At 52.8% G+C, this 21,617-nt stretch overlaps 8 protein-coding genes across 9 annotated transcripts; 3 read left to right on the forward strand and 5 right to left on the reverse strand.

The window, feature by feature from the left end:
* Positions 1 to 297: 297 nt before the first annotated feature.
* On the forward strand, positions 298 to 1,089 carry KRP23_2277 (15-hydroxyprostaglandin dehydrogenase [NAD(+)]; the record flags this gene model as incomplete). The annotated part of the gene is made up of 1 exon (XM_067886993.1): positions 298 to 1,089. One exon carries the CDS (start codon positions 298 to 300, stop codon positions 1,087 to 1,089), a length of 792 nt encoding a protein of 263 aa, XP_067749622.1.
* A 433-nt stretch (positions 1,090 to 1,522) lies between these two features.
* KRP23_2278 (cAMP-dependent protein kinase catalytic subunit beta) lies at positions 1,523 to 2,596 on the reverse strand (the record flags this gene model as incomplete). The annotated part of the gene is made up of 2 exons (XM_067886994.1): positions 1,523 to 2,389; positions 2,459 to 2,596. 2 exons carry the CDS (start codon positions 2,594 to 2,596, stop codon positions 1,523 to 1,525), a joined length of 1,005 nt encoding a protein of 334 aa, XP_067749623.1.
* Positions 2,597 to 3,497: 901 nt separating this feature from the next.
* On the forward strand, positions 3,498 to 5,234 carry KRP23_2279 (putative glucuronosyltransferase PGSIP8; the record flags this gene model as incomplete). The annotated part of the gene is made up of 1 exon (XM_067886995.1): positions 3,498 to 5,234. The coding sequence occupies one exon, from the start codon at positions 3,498 to 3,500 to the stop codon at positions 5,232 to 5,234; it is 1,737 nt and encodes a 578-aa protein (XP_067749624.1).
* Positions 5,235 to 5,462: 228 nt separating this feature from the next.
* KRP23_2280 (Mitotic-spindle organizing protein 1) lies at positions 5,463 to 5,893 on the reverse strand (the record flags this gene model as incomplete). 2 transcript variants are annotated; one of them, XM_067886998.1, is made up of 3 exons in its annotated part: positions 5,463 to 5,486; positions 5,572 to 5,777; positions 5,851 to 5,893. In XM_067886998.1, the coding sequence occupies 3 exons, from the start codon at positions 5,891 to 5,893 to the stop codon at positions 5,463 to 5,465; spliced, it is 273 nt and encodes a 90-aa protein (XP_067749626.1). The 2 variants fall into 2 exon arrangements, with proteins under 2 accessions (XP_067749626.1, XP_067749625.1); XM_067886997.1 differs by having other exon boundaries at positions 5,563 to 5,777.
* A 333-nt stretch (positions 5,894 to 6,226) lies between these two features.
* On the reverse strand, positions 6,227 to 7,981 carry KRP23_2281 (2-(3-amino-3-carboxypropyl)histidine synthase subunit 2; the record flags this gene model as incomplete). The annotated part of the gene is made up of 4 exons (XM_067886999.1): positions 6,227 to 6,809; positions 6,878 to 6,991; positions 7,056 to 7,547; positions 7,620 to 7,981. 4 exons carry the CDS (start codon positions 7,979 to 7,981, stop codon positions 6,227 to 6,229), a joined length of 1,551 nt encoding a protein of 516 aa, XP_067749627.1.
* A 99-nt stretch (positions 7,982 to 8,080) lies between these two features.
* On the reverse strand, positions 8,081 to 9,941 carry KRP23_2282 (putative Dol-P-Man:Man(5)GlcNAc(2)-PP-Dol alpha-1,3-mannosyltransferase; the record flags this gene model as incomplete). Its single annotated transcript, XM_067887000.1, has 3 exons — positions 8,081 to 9,405; positions 9,490 to 9,663; positions 9,737 to 9,941. 3 exons carry the CDS (start codon positions 9,939 to 9,941, stop codon positions 8,081 to 8,083), a joined length of 1,704 nt encoding a protein of 567 aa, XP_067749628.1.
* A 1,283-nt stretch (positions 9,942 to 11,224) lies between these two features.
* Positions 11,225 to 12,076, forward strand: KRP23_2283 (Egl nine-like protein 1; the record flags this gene model as incomplete). The annotated part of the gene is made up of 1 exon (XM_067887001.1): positions 11,225 to 12,076. One exon carries the CDS (start codon positions 11,225 to 11,227, stop codon positions 12,074 to 12,076), a length of 852 nt encoding a protein of 283 aa, XP_067749629.1.
* A 1,705-nt stretch (positions 12,077 to 13,781) lies between these two features.
* KRP23_2284 (WD repeat-containing protein 70) lies at positions 13,782 to 16,183 on the reverse strand (the record flags this gene model as incomplete). The annotated part of the gene is made up of 3 exons (XM_067887002.1): positions 13,782 to 15,488; positions 15,573 to 16,083; positions 16,158 to 16,183. 3 exons carry the CDS (start codon positions 16,181 to 16,183, stop codon positions 13,782 to 13,784), a joined length of 2,244 nt encoding a protein of 747 aa, XP_067749630.1.
* Between the last annotated feature and the right edge of the window lie 5,434 nt (positions 16,184 to 21,617).

The raw sequence follows: 21,617 nt of genomic DNA on the forward strand, positions 1-21,617 counted from the left end.
GAATGGCTGGCCCAAAACTGATGACGCAGCACCGCCAGCTTCAACACCGGCAGCTCTCCCTCCACTTCAATCAGCCCTTAGTGCAGTCCTTTAAGAAGGTTCAACTTCCATAGACTAACCGACAACTACCCCTAGAAACAAAACACCATAGTGAAGTTTTATCCCAGAAGGAAGTCCGTTCACGTCAACAAGAAATCCGGCATTTTTGTTTGACATGCTCCACTTCCCAATCGTGACCGTCAAGGTCAAGTGCTGCACCCCTCGTTGTGACCCCGCTGTCCCAGTCAATCCATTACCATGGAGTTCCACCAAGCTGTTGCCATCGTGACCGGCGGTGGCCGTGGGTTCGGCCGCGCCTTCGCAGAGAAAATCCTGGCGGGCCGCGGCAAGGTCATGATCACGGACGTGGACGTGCACGAGCTGCAGGCTACCGGCAAGGAGCTGCAGCGCAAGTTCGGCAAGAGCAACGTGTGCTGGGACCGCCAGAACGTGACGGAGAAGGACAGCTTCCAGCGCGCCTTTGCGTACGCCCGCGAGTACTTCAAGCAGCCCGTGAACGTGCTGGTCAACAACGCTGGCATTTCTGGCGACATGACCTTCTACGACCCCAAGAGCTCGAGCTGGGAGGCCGTCGTGGACATCGACCTGGTGGCGCTCATCCGCGGTACAAAGTTGGCCATCTGCGAGTTCAAGCGCACGCTCAACGGCAAGGAGGGCGTCATCGTGAACCTCGGCAGTATGGCGGGTCTCACCCCCACGCCGTTCGGTCCTGATTACGCGGCGGCTAAGGCCGGCGTCGTGGGATTCACGCGCTCGCTGTACGAGCTAAAGAAGTCGGACAACATCCGCTGCTTTTGCATGTGCCCAGGCTTCGCGGAGACCAACATGGGACGCCAGGCGGATGTGGAGATCCCCGAGTACACCAACATGATGGGCGGCCTCTTGCCCGTCAAAGTCGTTGTGGACGCCTTCGCGGCTGGCATGCGTGAACCTGATAACGCCGGCCGAGTGCAGCGCATCATGAAGAAGAACACCTCGTACTACCGCTTCCCCGGCGACAAACTGTTGTTCCCTGACTCAAAGCTTTAGGTCGGAGGCTTGAGTTTACTATGTAGTACCAGACCAGAGTTTTCTCGGACGAGTTGAAATATGGGGCCTGAATGAAGTTGCTGTTTGTGATTTGGGTGAAGGCGGGGACTATGGATGTGGTGCATATATTACTTAGAAAGTGAAAATGAACTGTGCTGTTGATGAACGGAGCAGCCAGAGCGAGCAATCCGGGTGCATGCTGAATGAATAGAACTAACAGGTCACAAGACAGCCCCCCACCACAGCCAAACAGACTGCAGCTGACCTTGAACCTCTTCCTCGCCGCATCTTCGTGATAAATAGAAATGCATGACCATGCATGCTGGCCAGAATTTCTTGCTTGCCCTCCCGTTTGCCCCCCACCCATCTACCAGCACTCGCACCATTTTCACTGTCTACCTCCTCCTGGTTGAGGTGATGGCGGCGACATCGTCTAGAACTCGGCAAATGGGTCCTTGCCATTGTAAACAGGGACAATTGCATCCTCCATAGAGTCCGGGTACGGGTCGAAATTGGACGTGTCGTTCGCAGTGCCGACCCGAGGAATAATCGGTGCTGCACCCTTGCGCGCTAACAAATCCTCCCAGTTGACGCCTGCGAAGAACTTGTGCTTTTTGATATCCTCAACGCCATTCTTCAGACAGCCATACCGTTTGGTAAGGTCTGCCGTGAGCATGCGCTTGATCAGACCCTTGGCGTTGCGGTCGAAGAAGCGTGGGAAGTTGAGCTTGCCTGAAAGAATCTGCTGGTAGATGCCCATGGGGTCGTCGTCGCAGAAAGGAGGCTGACCTGCCAGCATTTCGTAAAGCAGGATGCCCAGTGTCCACCAGTCCACACCCTTGCCGTGGCCCTTGTTTAGTAACACCTCCGGCGCAATGTACTCGGGTGTCCCGCAGAGTGTGTACGTCTTGAATGCGACGCGCTTGGCGAAGCCGAAGTCCGTGATCTTGATGTAGCCCTCGTTATCCAGCAACAGGTTCTCGGGTTTCAAGTCGCGGTAGATGAAGTCCTGACTGTGCATGTACTCGAAGATGGACACGACTTGCGCTGCGTAAAACTTTGCCGTGTTGTTGTCGAAGCGTCCGGCCTTCCGCAGGTGCGTGAAGAACTCGCCGCCTATCACGTACTCGAGCACCATGTACAAGTACTTCGTGTCCTGGTACGTGCCTGCCAGGTTCACGATGAACGGGTGGTCCAAGCACAGCAGGATGGACTTCTCCGAGAGCATGTGCTCGACCTGCTGCAGCCGAATGATCTCGGCCTTCTTGAGGATTTTAATGGCCCAGTACGTGTTGGTCGCCTGTCAAAAAATCAATTGCACCTCAGTCTCCAGAGTTTAGAACCTGCGTCACCATTCGCCGCCACTTACTTTGTGCGTCGCGAAGCGCACCCGTCCGAAGGAGCCCGTGCCCAGCGTTACTCCCATGTCGAATTGCGTCCCATCGAGCGGAGCCGCGAACTTGTGCGAGTTCTTGACGGCCGATGCCGTCGCGTCCGGGGTGGCCATGTCTGTCTCCGCTGCTGGCTGTGCTCTAGTCTAGTGCTGCTGCCGTGGCCAACGGTGGTCGAATGTGTCAATCCGTCGGGCGGTGGTGGGCGTGAGCGCGGCGAAACCCCAGCGACCTAGTCACTCGGGTCTTTTTTGGGCTATGGGCGCGTGCACGCAGGAGGGTATTGAAGCCGAGGGCGGACTGTAGCAGACAATAGGCGGTGGTTATGCTCGGTATTTTGGTCCGTGTTCGCTCCGTTTCCACCTACCGATAGCGATAGGAATAGCAATGGCGCCCACCAGCACGAGCGCAAATAGACGGCGCTGGGCGGACCTGGATATAACCAACATGCGCACGAAGAGCCGCGCGCGCAACTATAGAAGAAAGCGAGATAAGACCGGCCGCCCACGTTAGTGCCAAGAATAGCTAGATATAGCCGACTGGGAGGCTATCCTTCGGGGCTGACTGAGAGGCCGCTTCCATTACAATTCGACTGATGCCGGGAACATATCTTAAAGCCTGAGTCGCGGGATCGACTGACGTCTGTGGATCTCAAAGTGCACCGAACGCGCCTGGAAGGCGGCGGGAAAGGCAACCAGGTCGGCCCGATGCAATGCCGTTCGGGTGTTAGCTGCTAACTTAGCACGACCTAAAAAATGATGCCAGTGACAGCGCTTCACGTATAGTGCATGTATCTACCAGATACTACGAGGCTTCTCACCGCCAGTGCTGACCCCAATGAGATACACGCCTGAGGGCTCCTGACTTCGATCAGCTCCGTGTTCAGCCCCGTCGAACTCGGATATTGTCCGGTGTCGGTTTGCCAAGTTGAAGTCCGAGGTTGCGCGAATGTATCTTATAGGTGGCCCACATATTTACAAGAGCTCCTCGCTTTTAGGGTCAGCCATTTTCTCCTCGATGGGGGTCAGACCGTTGCGCGTGCATGGCGCCAGGCGCCCGCGGCGAGTTGGCGCTCTCTCGATGCTGCTGCTCGTCGTCGCCCTGTCTTTGTGTTGCTGCTCTGCCGAGACTTCCAAGACGAAGTCCAGGACCCCCGCGACGGTGGCGCCCGAGAGCGTCGTCGAGGCCAACGAGGGCGCGTTCGCCACCATCCTGTACGACTTCGGAGAGGACAGCGAGGCGCAGCTGCTAGGCACACGCGTGCTCATGCGCAGCATCAAGGACTCGGGCACCAAGTACCGCCGTATGGTGATCGTGCCGCAGGACGGACTGCAGGAGAACAGCGAGCGCGCGCTCAAGGAGGACGACCCGGAGCTGGAGATCGTGCGCACCAACATCCCCAACGTGTTCGCACACATGCCAATCACCGACTTCCGCACGCAGCTGCTGCACATGCGCAACAAGCTCGTGATCTGGGACGACCCGCAGATCTCGGTGCTCAAGCGCGTGGTGTACCTGGACCCGGAGAACCTGGTTCTGCGCAACTTGGACGAGATCTTCGCGTGCCACCAATTCTGCGCCGTGGACAATGGCCAGTCTGTCGTTTACTCAAATGGACTGCTGATCATCTCCCCGGAGAGTATTGCGGCGCGCAACTTGTACTCGGACGCTATCGATGGCTTCATGATCACTGGGCGCGAGTACAACTACATCGGCATCATTCAGGGCTTCATGCCCGGACTTTTTGAGGCTTTTGAAGAGAGCCCGCTCTTCTTCCTTGGGTGGGATGGAGATGACAACGGAGAAGAGAGCGACGGCGCTGACGATGGCGACGATGCAGAGGAACCGGTGGAAAGCTCTGTCGTCCACCGTCTGCCGTTTTACTACAGCATCAACCACATGGTCTTCTACGAGCGCATGAACTGGGACCTGTACAAATGCAAGGACAAGAACCTGGCCACGGGAGAAATTCCCGGCCCACTGCTGAGTTACAAGTACAGCGGCGCCACATTGAAGCCGTGGTTCTGGCTGCCGTACACTTACTTCCAAGTGTTCTGGTATTGGCAGGACGTGCGCGACCGCCTGGGAGAAGACCACTTTAGCTACTTCATGGGCAAGGTGGTATCGTTCCTGGTGATTTTCGCCTTCATCTGGTTTGCCTACGTCTCGCTATGCTTGAAGCTGTTTACGGAGCCAAATGGACGCCCGCGTCGCCTGTCAAGTTGGGGACTTCCAACCCCTGGCAACGCGCAGCCGCTGTCCATCGATGTGTTTAACTCCAGGGTGGTTCGCCGTGCTTGCCAGTTCTCATGCAGTGTGCTTTACGCTGTGGCGTCGATGCCTCTGGTGTCCAGTGTCTCCATCGTTGTCATGCTCATCTGGTGTAGCGTCGAGGTGATCCCGGTCACGATGCATCCTAGCTACGCCGGCAAGCTCTGGGTTATCACGCACGATCTGATGTTGACCACGCTACTGCTCATTTTTGCCATCGCACACACGCTGCGCACGGCGCAGTGGAAGAAGGACGAGGTCCCTGCTACCTCAGAGCTGTTGTTGGGCGGTGTCTGGTGGTGCATCAAGAAGCTTCCGCTGCTGGTATTGGCGCAGCTCCAGTTCCTCTACATAGTGGGGCGCACTGATTTGTTCCAGAATCCGGTATTGCGCCCTGTGATGACTTTCTTCTTCTTCGCGATCGCCGGCTTCTTGGAAGGCCGCATTCTCATCGTCGAAATGCACCGCATCACGCGGGGTTAGCCGACGGCGAAACTCATTGCAAATAGTAAGAGATTTTGCCGACTATACATAAGACGGGTGCAGGATGCTACAACCATCAGGAAGAGGGTTGAGCGAGTGTCGATTATCAGCTTGTAGCAGCTAGAAGTGCAGAGACAACGTGGCGAGCAGTTCGGTACGACCACTCAATAGCAAAATAGCAACAAACGCCAATAGAAAAAAGGAAACTACACCACGAAAATTAGCTGGCTAGTAGTCTGAGCGGCGCTTCTTCTAAGAGGCAGACACGCACACAGCAGTCAGTCCAGAGGTCGATTGAGTGAAGAAGACGGCGCTTCTTTCAACACACCTGACTGACCTGGAGTTCCTGGGTCGACAGGGGCTGCTTGCCGCCGGTGACTCGCGGCGTCTCCGCCTGCTGCTCTTCTGCTGCGTCTTTGCGCAGGTCCTTGACGACTGCAGCTAGCGCCTCGGGGTTGACGCCCTTCTGGATAAGCGCCATGAGGATCGCCAACGTGTCGCGGTCCAGCCCCGTGTTGAGCAGCCGGGAGAGCTCGTACACGGCTGTGAAAGGAGGATAGCGTAAAGGGTTATAGGTGATAGAGGTGCACTGCAGGACGGAGGAGAGCGCGCGTACTCTCCATGACTTCCGCGCGAGACGCGGTGATGCCGTCGCTCATGGTGCGTTGGCTGCGCTGGTTGGGAAGTGCGAGTCGGACTAAGTGCGATTTAGAAAATGGCAACTTGGAGTTCACTTCAACTTGCCTTCATTTGAGCAAATGAACCATCCATTATTGCATAGGCTCTCACAACGAGACAGACAACAAAGTAGGTTAAGGTACTTGGCGTACTAGGAATCCACTCTAGAAGGACGACGAGAAGAAGAAGCGATGGCGACAACTGGCAATTCCTAAGCTTACCAGTTGTTGCAGTGTACCAGGTGATTCTCGGAAGCACTTCAGCTTTCAAGTTCTGCAAACGTCGTCGTTTGATTTCCATTTACCATTATCTCTCTATTCGGTCTCGTGGGTGTAGCCTCGCGCGATGCCGGTACTGCCCTCGACAGCAGCGTGTGCGGGTGTCTTTCCGATACGGGGGTCCAAGCCCTGGTACTCTCTAGCAGCCAGGTAATCAGCAGCTTCACTGTGATACGCCGTGAGCTCCGTACGCTCGTTTTTAACCTGCAAAGCAGTGGACGCATCGATTTCTTCAGAGGCGGCGAGGGCGTATGTTGTAGCTTCGCGATCACTGGCCGTTGTGCGCGACGAGGTCTTGTACGTTCCAGACACCAGCGAGAAGAAAGGCTTGTCAGCATCTTCATCGTCGCCGTCTGCTTGTTCCACAATTTGCGCAGTCTGTTCTAGAGCTGGGATCACCTCCCGGAAATCGGTCTTATATTGGCCATCCCATTCTTCAGTGGGTGAGAGTGCCAGCTGCAGCTCATACGGAGTAACGATAGGCTTGTAGAACTCCTTGCTGTCCATGAGTGTGTTTTGCTGGCATGCCACAAGTACGAAAGCGTCGATCTCAGCGTAGTTTGCAAGTTTGGGTACATTGACCTTGCCCACCACGAACAGGTACGACTTGCGTCCACTCCTGTATCACACAAGTAATGCTTTAGCGCCCGAAATCTTTATCGACCAAAGCAAAACTAGCTCACTTACTTCTTGATCAGCTTTTGAAGGCCATGTACCACGTCAAGATATCGGTTGACACCTAGCGTGCCCATCAAAATGCCAAAAATCTGTGCCTCCTTCGCTTGTTGGACGAGGTAGAAGCTATGACATGCAAACAAAACCATTACGCCCTTGTAGAAGGTCGATGTCAGCAAAAACACCTTACCGTCTCATGAGCGCACGATTGACGGTTGCACCCTCCTTGCGCGTGGACATCATCTCAGGGTTGTACGAGAAGCAGTCTACGGTGCTGTAGCGCATCAAGATGCTGGTGAGGTGCGCCGATTCCGCGCCGATGTACAGAAGTGCAAACGTCTCCGGGGTAATTTCTGCATTCCCTGAGTTCACCACAATTTCCTGCCCGCCAATGTGAAGCACCGAGGTTGAAAGAGCCTCATCACACGGTACATCTTTCACCTCTTCCGTCGGGTCGAAGAACGTCTTCATCGTGCCAAATGCCATGTTCCGGTCACTAAACTTCTCCTTCAGCGCTGCAAACACAGCACCACTAGCATGATGGTAGCGAGGCTCATACAGCAGCACGACCGTCTTCGTCGCGTCCACTCCAGCGACGGCTTCACTCAACTGCTGCACACAATCGTCGACGTCAATCGTTGCGTTGCCGAACGCGTAAATCACCGGAATTTTGGTCGTCGCACTGCACCACACACCACCTCGTCATCAGTCTCCAGTAATATCCCTCCACTCGTTTACAGCCTGCAGCTCGTACCTGAGACACGTGCGACCGTAGTGTACGATGCAGTCGGCCACGAGATGCTGCGCCGCCACTTCGTCCACGCAGCAACTGCCGTACGACGTATCTCCGAGCACGAACACGCGCTCCCATTGGCCGGAAAGCCCGTCCTTGAGCTCCTGCTGCACCTGCGACGCGTCCGGCAGCAGCGAGTCCGGGAACTGCAGCGCGATTTTCCTGTACCCACCACGGCGGATCTGCTCCACGGTGCGCGCAATGTCGAAGAACTTGTTCAGGTCGCAATCTTCTGTGCGTACTCCGTCAGTTTCTTGCACCTGCACCTGCATCTCGATGGCCCGCGAGCCATCGTCGCTCTCGAACGCCAACGCCACCGTCATGACACGACCAGCAGAATGGCTGGCTCAAGGTAGAATAAATTTGCACGAGCTTTTATGTACACCACATGGAAAGCGAATTCACAAGGGTATTTAGTTCCCCTAGACATTCGTCGTCTTGGTGGTCGTACGCTGACGTAGCGAGGTACTGCTACCCTGGTCGTCTAGCGAGCCGACGAGATTCTTGAGCTCCTTGTCCTTCATGAACTCGCGGTTAATGAGTTTGCCCATGGTATCGCCAGCCTTGATGCCCTCTGACGCTTCACTCAGCATTCCCTTGAGCACCTGGCGACCGTAGCCCTCGCCAGTCACGGGGCCGCTGCTGCCGAAACCAACGGCGAGCGTCAGCTTCAGCTTGGGCAGCGACAGCACAACTTCGTGCTCGTCGATGGACGACACCGTTGCACCATTGGCCAGCTCCTCCGTCACACTGCCGTAGTACAGCGCGAGCTGACGCGCACCGTCGAAACACTCCTCGTTCACGAAAGCGATGAGGTTCGTGCGGGCCTCGGCGTCCAGGTACGGCACGAACGAATTCGACTTTTGGTTCAGGTACAGCGTCATGAGCAGGAAAAGGTTCGTTAGCTGCAGCATGAGCGAGCTCATCGTGGTCGACGGGAACGTGTTGAAGGCGTACTCGTTGTTCAGCAGCGCCGCCATCTTCAACAGCAGAGGCAGGTCTGAGCACCAGAGCAAGTATGGCAGCGTCGGGTAGTACCACGAGTAAAACTGGTAGTGCAGCGTACGCGAGAACACAATTCCGGCAAAATTGATCACAAACAGCGACGTCACAACGATCTCACTCTGGATCGGGAACGGCTCATAAATCGCAAACGGCTTCATGAGGACGGCGCGGAACGTTCCAATGATGTTGAAGTGCTTGTCCAGGAAGAGCACCATAAAGAAGAGGTGCCCCAACAGCAGCAAAATCGCGAATCCGCCAGACACGAACGTCTCTTCGTCGATGAACCTCCAGTTGACCGTCCACTTGTACGTGAACACGCGACTGAGCTCGAACGCCTTGTTCATGTAGCTCCACCAGTTGTGCTTGAGGAACGGGTAGCCCAGTGCAATCTGAATGGCAGCGCAGGTAAGCAGGTACCACGCCGTGCGAAGAATGCCGCACGACTGCAACAGCAGGAAGAAAAGTGCGGGCGCGAACAGTAGCACGTTCATCTTGACGGATACGGCGACGCTGAAGAACACACAGCCCCACCGCCAACGCTGACGAGCGAACAGGTAGATAGCAATGAAGAGCAGCATCATCGCCACGCCGTCATTGAACATGCGCAGCATGAAGATCGAGTGCAAGCGCTTCGAGATGCACAGGAACACAGTGGCCCACGGAGGCAGCACGCGCGCACGGTAGTAAATAGCCAGCACCGTGGCGATCGTGATGAGGTAAAAGCCCAGGAAAATGAACTGCGCTGCACTCGTCAACGGCAACAAACACAAGAAAATCAACATTTAGCAACGAAAAATCATCAATCGTATCCTGATTTTGCACGCACCTCGTCTAATGTTTTGTCCTTCGTCCGTCACCGAGTGCAGAAAGGAGAAGATGTAGAGGAAGCCAGCGGGGTACACGAGTGGGCCCGTGTCTCCGCGGATGTTCATGTAGTCGCGCTCTCCGCCCTTGAACAGCTCCACTTGCTGCATGTACGTGGACCAGTCGATCTCCGTGTCTGCGCATCGACACAAAAACTAATTTAGTGTGTACATATTTTTCTTGTTTGCCCTAGGCGTTTTGGTCCGTACAGGGCACGTTCTGGATGATGACGTAGCCCACCACAGCCTCGACCAGCAGCAGCACGGCGGCCAGCTGCGGGAAGTAGCGGTAGCTCCACATGAGGTCGTACAGGAACGACAGCACGCGGCTGTGCATGAGCGTCGTCTTGACATCCTTGTCGATACGCGTAGCGCGCTTCGTCTTGGACTTGGACGTCGTGGGCTTGCGCGCCATCGTGACGGATTGGCGATAGCGGGAGATAATCCGGTTGTGAGACCGCAGTCCACGTGGAGCGAATGATGTAGGATAGGGCCTTACATACAGCATAACTTCAACTTGGTCACTTGGCGATGAGACGAGCGCATTGGGATTCCTAGTAAAGTTCGCCTGATGTCTCGAGTCGCTGAAACGGTGCGGGTCCTGTAAACGAGTGAGTTAGTGCTCCCAAGAACACCAACTCCAGCACTGGGAAGTACATCGTGTATAGTGCACGTACCAATCGCAGTAGTAAGATACGGATAATCCTCTTCAGACTCTAGTAAGGTGCTGATCGTGGTTGAAATCAGAGCAGTGAAGTCAATGGGCTTATGGTAAGCTTAAACCACTTGTACAATTCGCGGGTCTAGGTGACAGATTGCATTCGGCAACGTTTGGGTTATACTCCGAGTGGTAACCTCAAGAAGCTCATTCGTGACTGAACTGTTGGGCTTTTACGCGTTCGCGCCATTCACGAAATAATTCCTTGACCGCTATTGCTTCAGAGCTGATCTGAGCGATGGATATTACCGCTTCGGCCCCAACGGCAGCACTGGATTAAACGCAATGGCTATATTCCTTGGATGCAGAGTTGACGACGGGGCTTCGAGGTTTCTAAACGCGCGAGGTGATTCATTCTTCATTGGCTCGAAACCAGCAATGTGCTCTGGGGTGAGACCAATCTACTGTGCGAGGCTATGCCGCATGACGGTGAAGGGCACAGAGACGATCAAGAGCAAACATGGAGGCGGGCATGCGGAATGACATGTTTCGCAAGTGGGACGAGCATATTTGCTCTGAACGTGGCAGGCAATAACGGGGTGAATCTATCGAGACGGATCGCTTCCGATGCGTAGTCGGCTGGCCCGTTGCGGAGAATCAGGAGACACCAACAAATTATGAATGAGCCGTCGCGACGCAGGAAGAGGTACAGCGAGGTTGATGGGAACGAGGTAAGACTCGTTGAGCCAAGTGCAGTACGGTAGCTTTTTGCTAGGGTGTTGATCCATTTTTGACGGGCAAAACTACATGCAAGCACTGAAGCATAGCTCAAAAGCATATACTATACCCACTCGCTGTTCGAACTCCGACATCGCCATAGTCTTCTGAAACTTGCGGGTTTGCCTACAGGAATCCAAAAAATGGATGGAAGATTGGGCCAGGACCGTCATTTGCCATCCCTCAAACACGGTCAAATTCCTATTCCTTTTGGCTGTCGTCGCACTATTCATTTAGCACAGTGCTAGCAAGCCACCGTCGCCATGGACACGGCCAACCCAACGCAGGCGACCTGCCCAATCTGCGGCGAGTCGGAGTCGCTCAAGCGGTGCGGGTCTTGCAAGCTCGTGGGCTACTGCTCCCGCGAGTATCAACGTGAGCACTGGAAGGTGCACCGTGTCGAGTGCAAGAAGCACTCGCAGCCAGAAAGCCCCCCTTCAAGCCCCAGCAAATTGGTGGTCGTGGTGGAGATCAAGAGCGGCGAAGGCAGCGGCCTGACCAACCGAATGGCCAATCACGTCTTCGGGTCCCGCGTGCAAGCCACGAGATTCATCCGACAGCGTCTGGGCTACAGTCAGACGGAGGAGATGAAGGAGCTGCCAGAGATACCGTTCCTTCGCGAGCTGATGGGCTTTTCCAGTGGAGTGATCTTTGTGGACCCCAGCCAGAACGCCTTCCCGCCATTTACGAAGGAATTAGTGCGCCAATTCGGCTTTGGCTACGGGGTGGACGAGTTGAACGACATGTTGAACTGCCGAGGAGTTGCTGGGGAACTGAACGCGATGGCGATTTACCTGGGGAGCAAACTGGACAACGGACTGTCGATGTCTGTGAACGCGAGCGGCGACGCGTTCTTTATTGGCACGACGGCCAAGGGTGAACCCGTGACAAGCAACGTCCTCTGGGGAGCGGCCAACTTCGTGTACGAGGGCATGGACTATTACCCGGAGGAGTACACGAAGGAGGAGCGAGAGGCCAAATTCCGCAAGTGGAGTCGCCGGTACGCGCTTGGAAAGTGGGAGCCCATGGCCGGCAACGGTGGAGTGAACTTGTACCAGACAGACCCCTTCCAGTGCGCGAGAAACTGGCCGGCCGTGGATCACCGCACGCCGTAAGGCAAAAACCTAGACGTGGATAATCCAGCACGCTCTTACAAAGAAAAAGATGCAAGGAAGTTGGATGGCCTGAATTGCAGTTGTGCTGCTTTTATCCTTGCTCGTCAGTTGGTAACATATGAATGCACCAGCAAGTTGCTACCTCGAAGTACTTGATTCTATTGGTAACACGCAAACTGCTTGTAGTCCTTCACACATGTGTAGAGCAATACATTCAGTATCTTGAGTTTGAAGTTAGTTTTATCTTTTCCATTTGCAATAAGTTTCTACGACGTGTACTTCTTGTTTCTTGCAGAGACTCAAGAGACAAGGACAATCGAGAGTTTCCTCGTGGATAGATTCATGGACTCGCTCACCTTTTTTGTGGCTCTCACTTTTTCGCATTCCGTCGAGTCCTGTCTCGGTTTGTGGCTGACGGTGATCGCTTTGGGCAGTTCGACGCTCAGCCCGCACCAATCCAGCGCCACAGCAACCCACTGTTCCACTGCAGGCTCACTTGAAAATTTCTCTCCACTAAGACAGACTCTCCCGGATGCGCATCTATCAACAGCATCGGTTTGAAGGCCACTTCCTCCTGACGCCCGGCACTCCTGACATGAACAGTGGCACTATCCTCGATCTGTCGGCCTTACTAAACTTGGTGATACCCAGCTACGATGCACCTTCGTCTTCGGTTGAGATGGTGCAGACCCACAGCTACGACTCTCTCGTATACCCATCGCCAGCCCCCATGTACCAGTCGCTGGCTCCACCGCTACCAATATTTCCATACCAAGACGTTCACGGATTTGACTTTTGTGCGCAGTCATTTCCTGTCCCGAGTGAGGATGTCCGCAACATTTCCCTGGTGACGTGCAACGGTGAGCCTTTTCTCGGTGGAAGCGAGCCTTTGACATCGTTTCTTCGGCCTGACCCAGAGCTTTCCGTCGAAGTGCCTTCGTTGAAACCTGAATCGGGTGAAGCTCAGCGTTACACGTTAACGACCCCTTTGGAAGTGCTTCTCCCAATGCCCAAACCAGTTGTGAAAGAGACGAAAGCAGCGAAAGGCCATCAAAGACTGCAGGGGCACCACAAGCCCCGCCCCAAATGCGTGATTAACGGGTGCACCACGCAACAGCAGAGCCACGGGAGGTGCATTCGGCACGGTGGTGGCAAACGCTGCGTTGTCTCCGGCTGCAGTAGTGGAGCCCAGACAATGGGCCTATGCAAGCGTCATGGTGGTGGTTCCCGCTGCAACGTTCTCGGCTGCGGCAAAAGCAGCCAAAGTGGAGGTCTGTGCCGCTCGCACGGTGGTGGAATGCTGTGCATTGCCCCTGGCTGCAAGAAAGGCGCACAACGCCAAGGCAAATGTGCCAAGCACGCGCCGAAGAAGTGCGTTATGGATGGTTGCTCGAGTCTCAACCGTTCTGGAGGTTTCTGCAGCCGTCACAGACCCCTGAATAATTAGCTGAGCAAACCAAACAAATTAGCGAGACTAGTAGTTCGGCTATGCATGTCCATTAGCGACACCTCGACCAAGTCGCGAAGAAGGTGATAGGCCGCTCTTGCACGACGCAAGCAAACAATAACGAGACCACACCAACCCACAGTCTGTAAACCATTTCATTGCCATCCATAATGAGAGTTGATGAACCCAAGTGCTTCGACAAAAGCACTTTGAGTTCGAGCTCACCAACTTGCCAGACGAGGCAGTGCGAGCAGAGTCTCATGGCTGCAGGAGACGACGGTCTTCCTCCTCCTTTGCGATCTTCTCCTCCTCCAGTGTCTGCTTAGCCAGCTGATAGCGCGGATCTAGTTTGGTTTGTCCATACGCAGCTCCCAGGAACTGGGGGTCTGCCTCAGCCTTTTTGGCGTACTTCAGGATGGCCTCGCGCGGGTCTTCCTCTCGGAATGACGACTTGATATGGCTGCTCATAAAGTACTGCGTGAAGGTAGTGCTACCGCTGATCTTGCCGCCCATACCTGGGCCTGTGATAGGCTTCTCTGGCGCGTGGGACTTCTTGGGGTCAGCGCGAACCTTCTCGTACTTGCGCTTGCGAGAGCCCGAATCCTCATCGCGGTACATGGGTAGCGCGTGGGGGTTGTAAACCTTTCCAGCGCCTTCGATGCGCACTCCGGAATCGTTGTTCTGCACTTTTAGCTTTTTCGTCGCACTCAAAAGAACACCCTTCTTGCTCTGTCGCGGGTCGTAGAATACACGGCAAGTACCGGTTGAGCTTCCCACAAAAACTTGGTTAATCCCATGATGCCACTCCACGCACACAGCGCTTTCGTCTTCTTTCATACCGATGCGAGCAACTGGATCCACAAGACCAGGTGTGTGCACATCCAGGAACAAAACCTGCCCCTTTAGGCCCTTGCCCTTGCGAACGCACGTTCCAGCAGCAATTGCGGTGCCGTTGTGGTTAAATGCAAGATTGCACGTTCCGAATACACCCTCAATGCCACGGAACTCCTTCATACTCTGCTTCGTTTTGCGCAAATCCCAAATCTTGACAGTGTCATCTGAGCAGGAACGTGAAGCCATGTATTTGCCGTCAGGTGAGAACCGGATCGAAGAAACACCTACATCACCTCCACCGTCGGCATGTGCATCGCGGATAGTAATCGCAGCACCCATGTAAGCCTTACGTGGGTCAATGCACTGCACTTGACCATCCATAGTTGCTCCTGCAACCAACGACCCGTCCGGGTTAAAACGACAAGTCGTCACCCCGCAGCGACGGCCACGGCGGCTCTTAAATTTGAAGACTGACGTATTTATCAGCTTGTCGAAAGCCCGCTTGCCTCCAAGACTCCAAAGCCGCACCGTGCCATCCAGCGAGCTCGTAATCATTTGATCGCGTACTGTCGGGTGCCATTGGCCACCAGTTGCCGTGTGTGTATGCCCATTCGTGTTCGCCATGTCGACAACGTACATGTCTCCCTTTGCAAATTGCAGCTCTTCTACGCCTTCGCGTGTGAGAACCTTTGGCTGAGAAGACCCAGTAACCGAGAGCAAGCGATCACCTGACGGGCTGTAGCTCACTGCCACGATCGGGTGACCCTCGTCCACCTCGATATCACGGAATGGACGCACGTACCGGGCCATACCAGCGAAATCCCACAGCTTAACGTGGTAGTCCATGGACCCTGTGGCAACGCGAGCACCGGGAGCGTCCACTGCAATGCACGCCAAGACCTTAGTATGGCTTTCCAATGCAACTTCGTGAGACTTGGGCAGGCCATAACGGAGTGCAACATTGTCTCTGTCATCCTCCTCCTCCTCATCTTCGTCGTCGGACTCGGACGCAGAGCTAGCTTTGTCCTTACTGTCATCTTGCGTCTGATCTTGTTCTGCACCAGCACTCTTGGATACTTGCGCAGGCGCTTGCATCATCTGAGCAGTCATCTCTGCAATCTCAGCTTGTCGCTAATACAGTTCATAGCAATTCAAACAAATCAGTTAGTGCGTGACCTAACAGCTCAACGACGAAGAGTCTATAGTATGCCCCACCTTTCTCCGTTCTGCATCCGCATCCGACCGCGTTGAACTTGATTGCGTCTCGTTGCTCTTTTGTTTTTGCTGATTTTTGTCTCCAAAGCTCTGCATCTCCCGCATCATCCGCTGCAGCTCCGGGTCTGCACTAGCTGCTCCCTTTTCCTTCTGCATAGTTTCTTCATTGTCCTCAACATTATAGAACACGTACGTCCTGGTGCTTGCCCCAAATTTGAGGCGATCTCCAATTTTCAGTTCCAGCGGTTCGTTCGGTTCAATTTCCTTGTCATTCACGAAAGTTCCTTGAGCCGAGTCCAAGTCCACGAGACAGATTCGCTCGCGCTTGTCGTGCACGATGGCCGCGTGCTGTCTGGAAATGGACGGGTGCTGCAGCCACACGTCGCTCAGCTCCTCGCTGCGCCCCAAGACGGAGCAGGACCGTGGGCCCACGGAGATCTCCTCGATGCATTCACCTCCCTTCTCCACGCGCAGTTTGGCCTGGTGATTGCGACGCGCTGGAGTCGCCGCCCTGGACGAAGACACAAGAGAAGTGTTAGCTAGAGTGCGGGGAAGGAGGAGACGTTGCAGGCGAGCGAGACGCACCACTCGGGCGTCCGGTATGGCGGCATTTTTGCTTTGAAAGCAAAAAAATGACTTCATAAGCGAATATTTTCATTAAGCGAAAACTAACATTGAGATTATAATTTTCATGTTGGTTTACACTAATTTACAACATGAAATTTTCATTTTTTATGTTGCAAATCCTTGTGAATTATTTTTCTGAAAGTTAGCGGCTGTTTCTTTCAACAAGACGACAAGATATATTCCGGGAGCGATGAAAAGTATTCTCCGAGGTGTGGTGCACATGAACTCTAAATTTATAAATTTGTACAGCTGGAAACGAGTGGCATTCGTCGTTCGGCCCCCTCGAGAGGAAGCGGCGCGGATCGTGTACGAGTACGAGCTAGCTCGAGCTGGCCATTCCGAGACTCAAGTTATTCGACGAATGGGGAGGAAGAGGTGTTAAGAGGCTGTGTGATTGGCCATATATATAACCAATGGAAAAGCACATGACATCGTACTTTATAAGGGTACTTACTAAGTAAGCCACAAAACCTGCCAAGGGATGTTAGGAGGACGCATGGCAAAGTGCTCGCCTTGAATGTTCTCCTCACTTCCGAACTGACGGCTCAAAGGTAAAAGCTTAACAAGAGGGTAGTGAGAGTTACTCGGGTGAGAACGACTCAGAGGAGGGAAGTAAAAGCTGCTCGGACGAGGGCAGTGAGAGCGCGGAGTAGGAGGTGAAGCGCATGCACAAGAAGCACCGAGAGGGAACAGATTTAGACTCCACCGCTGCTGTGTAGAAGTGTGGTAGGTAGTCCAGCACACATTATTCTTGCTTTGGAAGCGAGGAGGACGCGCTAACAGTAGTATCCAGGCCCAATTATATTGATACTACATTGATCTTAGCGTAACATATTGATGATCTCTGCCTACTAAGTGTGCAGAACGTGGCCGATCTCGAAGATTTGTGTGTTGTCGAAAGACTAGAGCGGGCACTTGGTTTTGCTACCAACTTTCCCAGGTAGCGATGGCGACAAGAAAATTCGACAGATCAATAAACGCTCTAGTCCGTTAGATTTAATATTACCGGTAGTAAAACAATTCAGCTCAACGTAACTTTGTTACTTTTGCTCCTTAATTATTTGTATCCTAAAATATAAAGTTTATAGTATATGATGATGGCGTACTCATCCGATAAATATCAACTTAACAAGGAGCGTATCAAATCCGCTCAAAAGCGCTACTACATCAAAACGAGAGAAACACGTATCGCTAAGCAGCGAGAGTACGATGAGAAACACCGCGATTAAATTAATGCTGAAAAGCGAAAGTTGTACTTCCTCTGGGCGGAAATAAACGCAACAAAGTACTCAAGATTTAATAGCTTTTTTAATTTTTAAGTCTTTTGTGAATCTGACTGCACCAATCGACGCGTATTGATCTCTTCTTTAAAATCATATTCTTACATACTTTTAAATGTTATTTTTGCCGGCACGGCAGGTCCACAAGCGAGGAGTCCGAGCTCTAGACAAAAACCAACTTCCGCCCAGCCAAGACCAGAGCAGTTTGAGACGCAAGAAGGTCGCCATGCGCAACTTCGAGGACCGCGAACGCAGAGGGATCATTGCGGAGCTCCTGAAGCACAGTACTAACGGCGAATTGGGGAGCGCTCGCGGAGCTAGCGGAAGAACAAAGCCGCAACAGGTCCACGATCTCGCGCATATGGACCAAGTACACGGAGGCGGTCGCCGAAGGCAACGAGGATGAAGGCTGGCGCAGCGGCAAGAAGCAACGATGCGGCAGGAAGAAGGTAGACCGACAGAAGCTGCAAGCGCTCGTGGCAGCGGTCCCCATTGAAGATCGCCAAGTCTAGAGACAAACCGCTCACCACGCAGGCATCTCTCGGTACCTGGTGAGAGCAATGCTGCGCGAGGAGGAGCTGAATCGTGCGTCAGGGCGGATCAAACCTCTGCTTTCGGAGGAAAACAAGCTGGAACGGCTTGAGTTTGTCCTTGGCTTTGTCGACGATCGGACGCTCGAGTTCGAGCCTATGGACAACATGGTTCATGTCGATGAGAAGTGGTTTAATGAAGACAAGGACAAGCGGTCGTACATTGTCCTGCCGGGCGAAACAGCGCCACCACGGCACCGGCGAAGCAAGCGCTTCATCAACAAGACCATGTTCCTGGCTGCCGTCACGCGACCGAGTATGACCTGCCATATTCAATGATTGAATAGTTTCTGCTACCTCTAACACTTTATCATGTGATTGATAGGCATGATTCCCACCGTAATGCAACGTGGGACGGGAAGCTTGGGATCTGGTCGTTCACCGAGGAGTATGTCGCCCAACGATCGAGTGTCAATCGTCCGAGGGGGGCTATTGTCACGCGCAACGTTGAGACGGTCGACAGACGTCTCTACAAGCGGTACCTCCTGGAGTATTTGATCCCGGCTATAAATGAGAATTGGCCGCGACGAGACCGCGGCAAGCTCATATACATTCAGCAAGACAACGCCAAATCTCATGTCTCTCCGTTCGACGCGGACGTCTTGGCCGCAGGGCTGGAATATCCGCATGTATTGCCAGCCTCCGAACTCCCCCGATCTCAACGTTCTCGACTTGGGACTGTTCGCGGCGCTCCAGGCTCTACAGTACCAAGTCGTTATCCGTGGGGTGGACGAGCTGATCGACGCCGTCGAGGCTGCGTACGAGGAGTTGAGCGAGACGACCCAGGACAACATCTTTCTGACTCTGCAGAACTGCATGATCTGCACTCTGCGCGACAGCGGCGGGAACCAGTACAAGTTGCCTCACATGGGCAGGGAGAAGCTCAGGAAGAAAGGCTTGCTTCCGCGGTCACTCTCATGCCCTCCAGACGCAGTCAGTGCCGCACTCGATGTGCTGCGTGAAGCTGGCCGCCCCAGTGTGTTGCTGTTTGATTTTGATCTGGAATGAGTCTTCAACATACAATACCTGCCAAAAGTGATCACACGCATTTTTTTTGTTGCGAAAAGCCCAAAGCGGAACCTATCGAACTGTCATTTAGACTTGTTGCGTTTATTTCCGCCCAGAGGAAGTACGCGGTAAGGAAAGAAAACGAAATTAATCAAAGCGAAGCCGAACTTACCGAACGAAGCCGAACTTAGCTAATTAATTAAAAAATAGCGAAAATAGAAAGTCGACACTGATATAGTACCACGCTGAAGATTTAAGTCAGTATCACGTGGTACTAGCGTTCGACAAAGGGTTAAGAGCGGTGAGTTGTCACCGATAAAAATATTATCATTGGCTCCAATGATCGACGAGGCTTTTACCAGGTATCTCTGAATTAATTAATTTCAGTTTTTTTCTAGAGGTCTAACATATAAAGACGATACTGAGCGGAAAAAGTATAACTATAAAGACGACTCCACGAGGGGAAAATATAAGCGATAATTTATTGTATGTATGTATGCCTACGATCCTGAGAAAGTAAGTAGATTAAATATTCGGGCTACTAAATGGGGGAGCAGCTACCGAGTCAAGGTTCGCGGTAGAACCGGTAAGATGGTGTATATTAGCAACATTTCCCAGCCTAAAAATCGGAAACTCGTAGCTAAGCAGTACAAGGTCTCCATCGATAAACTAGAAAAACACATGTCGGTTGGCTACATACAAGACTGACCCTAAGTACCGGTTCTACAACGGAAAGAACATGGAGTATCACCTACCGTATTTATCGACCCCAGTGCGACAAATGTTTTTGGCGCAAATCAAGTAATTTTGAAAAAACCTCATAAGGTTTTTATTGAGTGTGGTTTTGATGACATCCGTCCGGCACAAACCAACGTCTCCCATGCCGCGAAGACCGAAGAACACGAATAGGACGAAGATCAAGGCAAGATTATCATCGAATGGCGCTAACATGATATGCAACTAATTGTTATGTGTGCAGGGAGCACAAGCAGCGGAGACAGCCTCAGCGGCGTCAGTGGCGGAGTGCTTGTTGGTGCATCGCGCGACTGTATATCGGTGGAAGAAGAATATTGCCCTGCTTGCTGGCAAAACAAATAGTGGGAAGTTCTATGCTGACCCCAGCGCACACCAGGCTCTACGCGTTCGCTTTCCTGATCTAGAGGCCAAGTAAGTGCTCGAAATGTTCTGATATGTGGTGTCTAAATGCTGAATGTTATATTTGTACAGATTGATATCATACGTAGCAGAGATCCGCAACAATCGCAAGCTGTGCCTGATAACTAAATGCTTGACGCTCATGATCACTAAGTTTGACGGTCAATTCGCTGCAGCGCGCCAGTACACAGCGCTTCGCTCGTGGGCTGTGCGTTTTCTAAAGCGCAATCGTATCATAGTCCGACGGATTACACACAAAGGCAGCAATGTTCGCAAGGAGATGCAGGTGGGATTATGCTGCCAAGATTAAATTTTTGGGTGCACATATTTCCTATTTGCTGCTATGTTTTATTTATTTTTTTAGGACGTTGCCGACTCTTTTGCAAATTCGGTCAATGTTGCTGTCGAAGAAGACGGTATGCTGTCGTTTCACATGTCCTACGATAGTAAATATGCTGGACTGTTTAATATGGACCAGACAGCGGTCTGTATGGACAACCCTGGCCACTTGACCGTATACTACCGCGGGGTTGCGAACGTTGACATTGTTCAGGGAACTGCGGTAAACGGCGGAGGCTGTAACGTGTTTTTGTGTGCATCCGCAACCGGCAAAAAGCTCGCACCGTTCGTCGTATTTGCTGGGGCCCGTCTCAGAAGAAGTGTCAGTTCCGTCTTTCGGTGACTCATCGGTGATACACACGGTGCAGCCAAAAGCCTTTTGTGATCATTCAATTATGATGGAATGGATTGAAAAGGTACGTTCTAATATGGTCTTGTGCAACTACAAAGAAATTAACATCTGGTTGTAATATGCTTTGGTGTAGGTATGGCGTCCAAGCATAACTGGATGCCGGATGCTGCTGTTAGATAGCTTTTATAAAGGTACACAAAATGACGAGCATCCGCGAGCACCTTGAGGATGAATGTGTGACGCAAATCTAGTACATACCTGCAGGGATCACCGGTTTAAGCCAGCCCATGGACGTTAGCGTCATGCGATCATTCAAGGCAAAGATTCAGTAAGTTTTAGGCACGGATTTCGATTGATTGATGATTTTACTAACTCTGTTTCTGAGCAGGGATTTGTACGTGAAGTATCACATTGAGCACCCTTTCCCGTCAACGGCCGGTGAGCGGCGTGCAATGCTCTCTCATTTGGTCGGGAAAGCATGGGAGAGTGTCAACCCAGAGACTATTGTGAACGGATTTCACAAAGCTAAGTTACTTTCAGTCGGGCCCCGTGACGCTGCAGGCGCATTTAGGACGTATTTGCGTTCACTTCCAGAAGAATGTGTTGTTGACGCAGTTGAATTTGATAGCGAATAAACATATTCTTTTAGACAGTTTTTAAATCTATTAATTATAACAGGTGTGGGAAGGGGTGT

Source organism: Phytophthora ramorum (genome assembly GCF_020800215.1).
Source record: "Phytophthora ramorum isolate Pr-102 chromosome Unknown Phyram_PR-102_s0002, whole genome shotgun sequence".
In the NCBI taxonomy this organism is placed as follows: Eukaryota; Oomycota; class Peronosporomycetes; order Peronosporales; family Peronosporaceae; genus Phytophthora; species Phytophthora ramorum.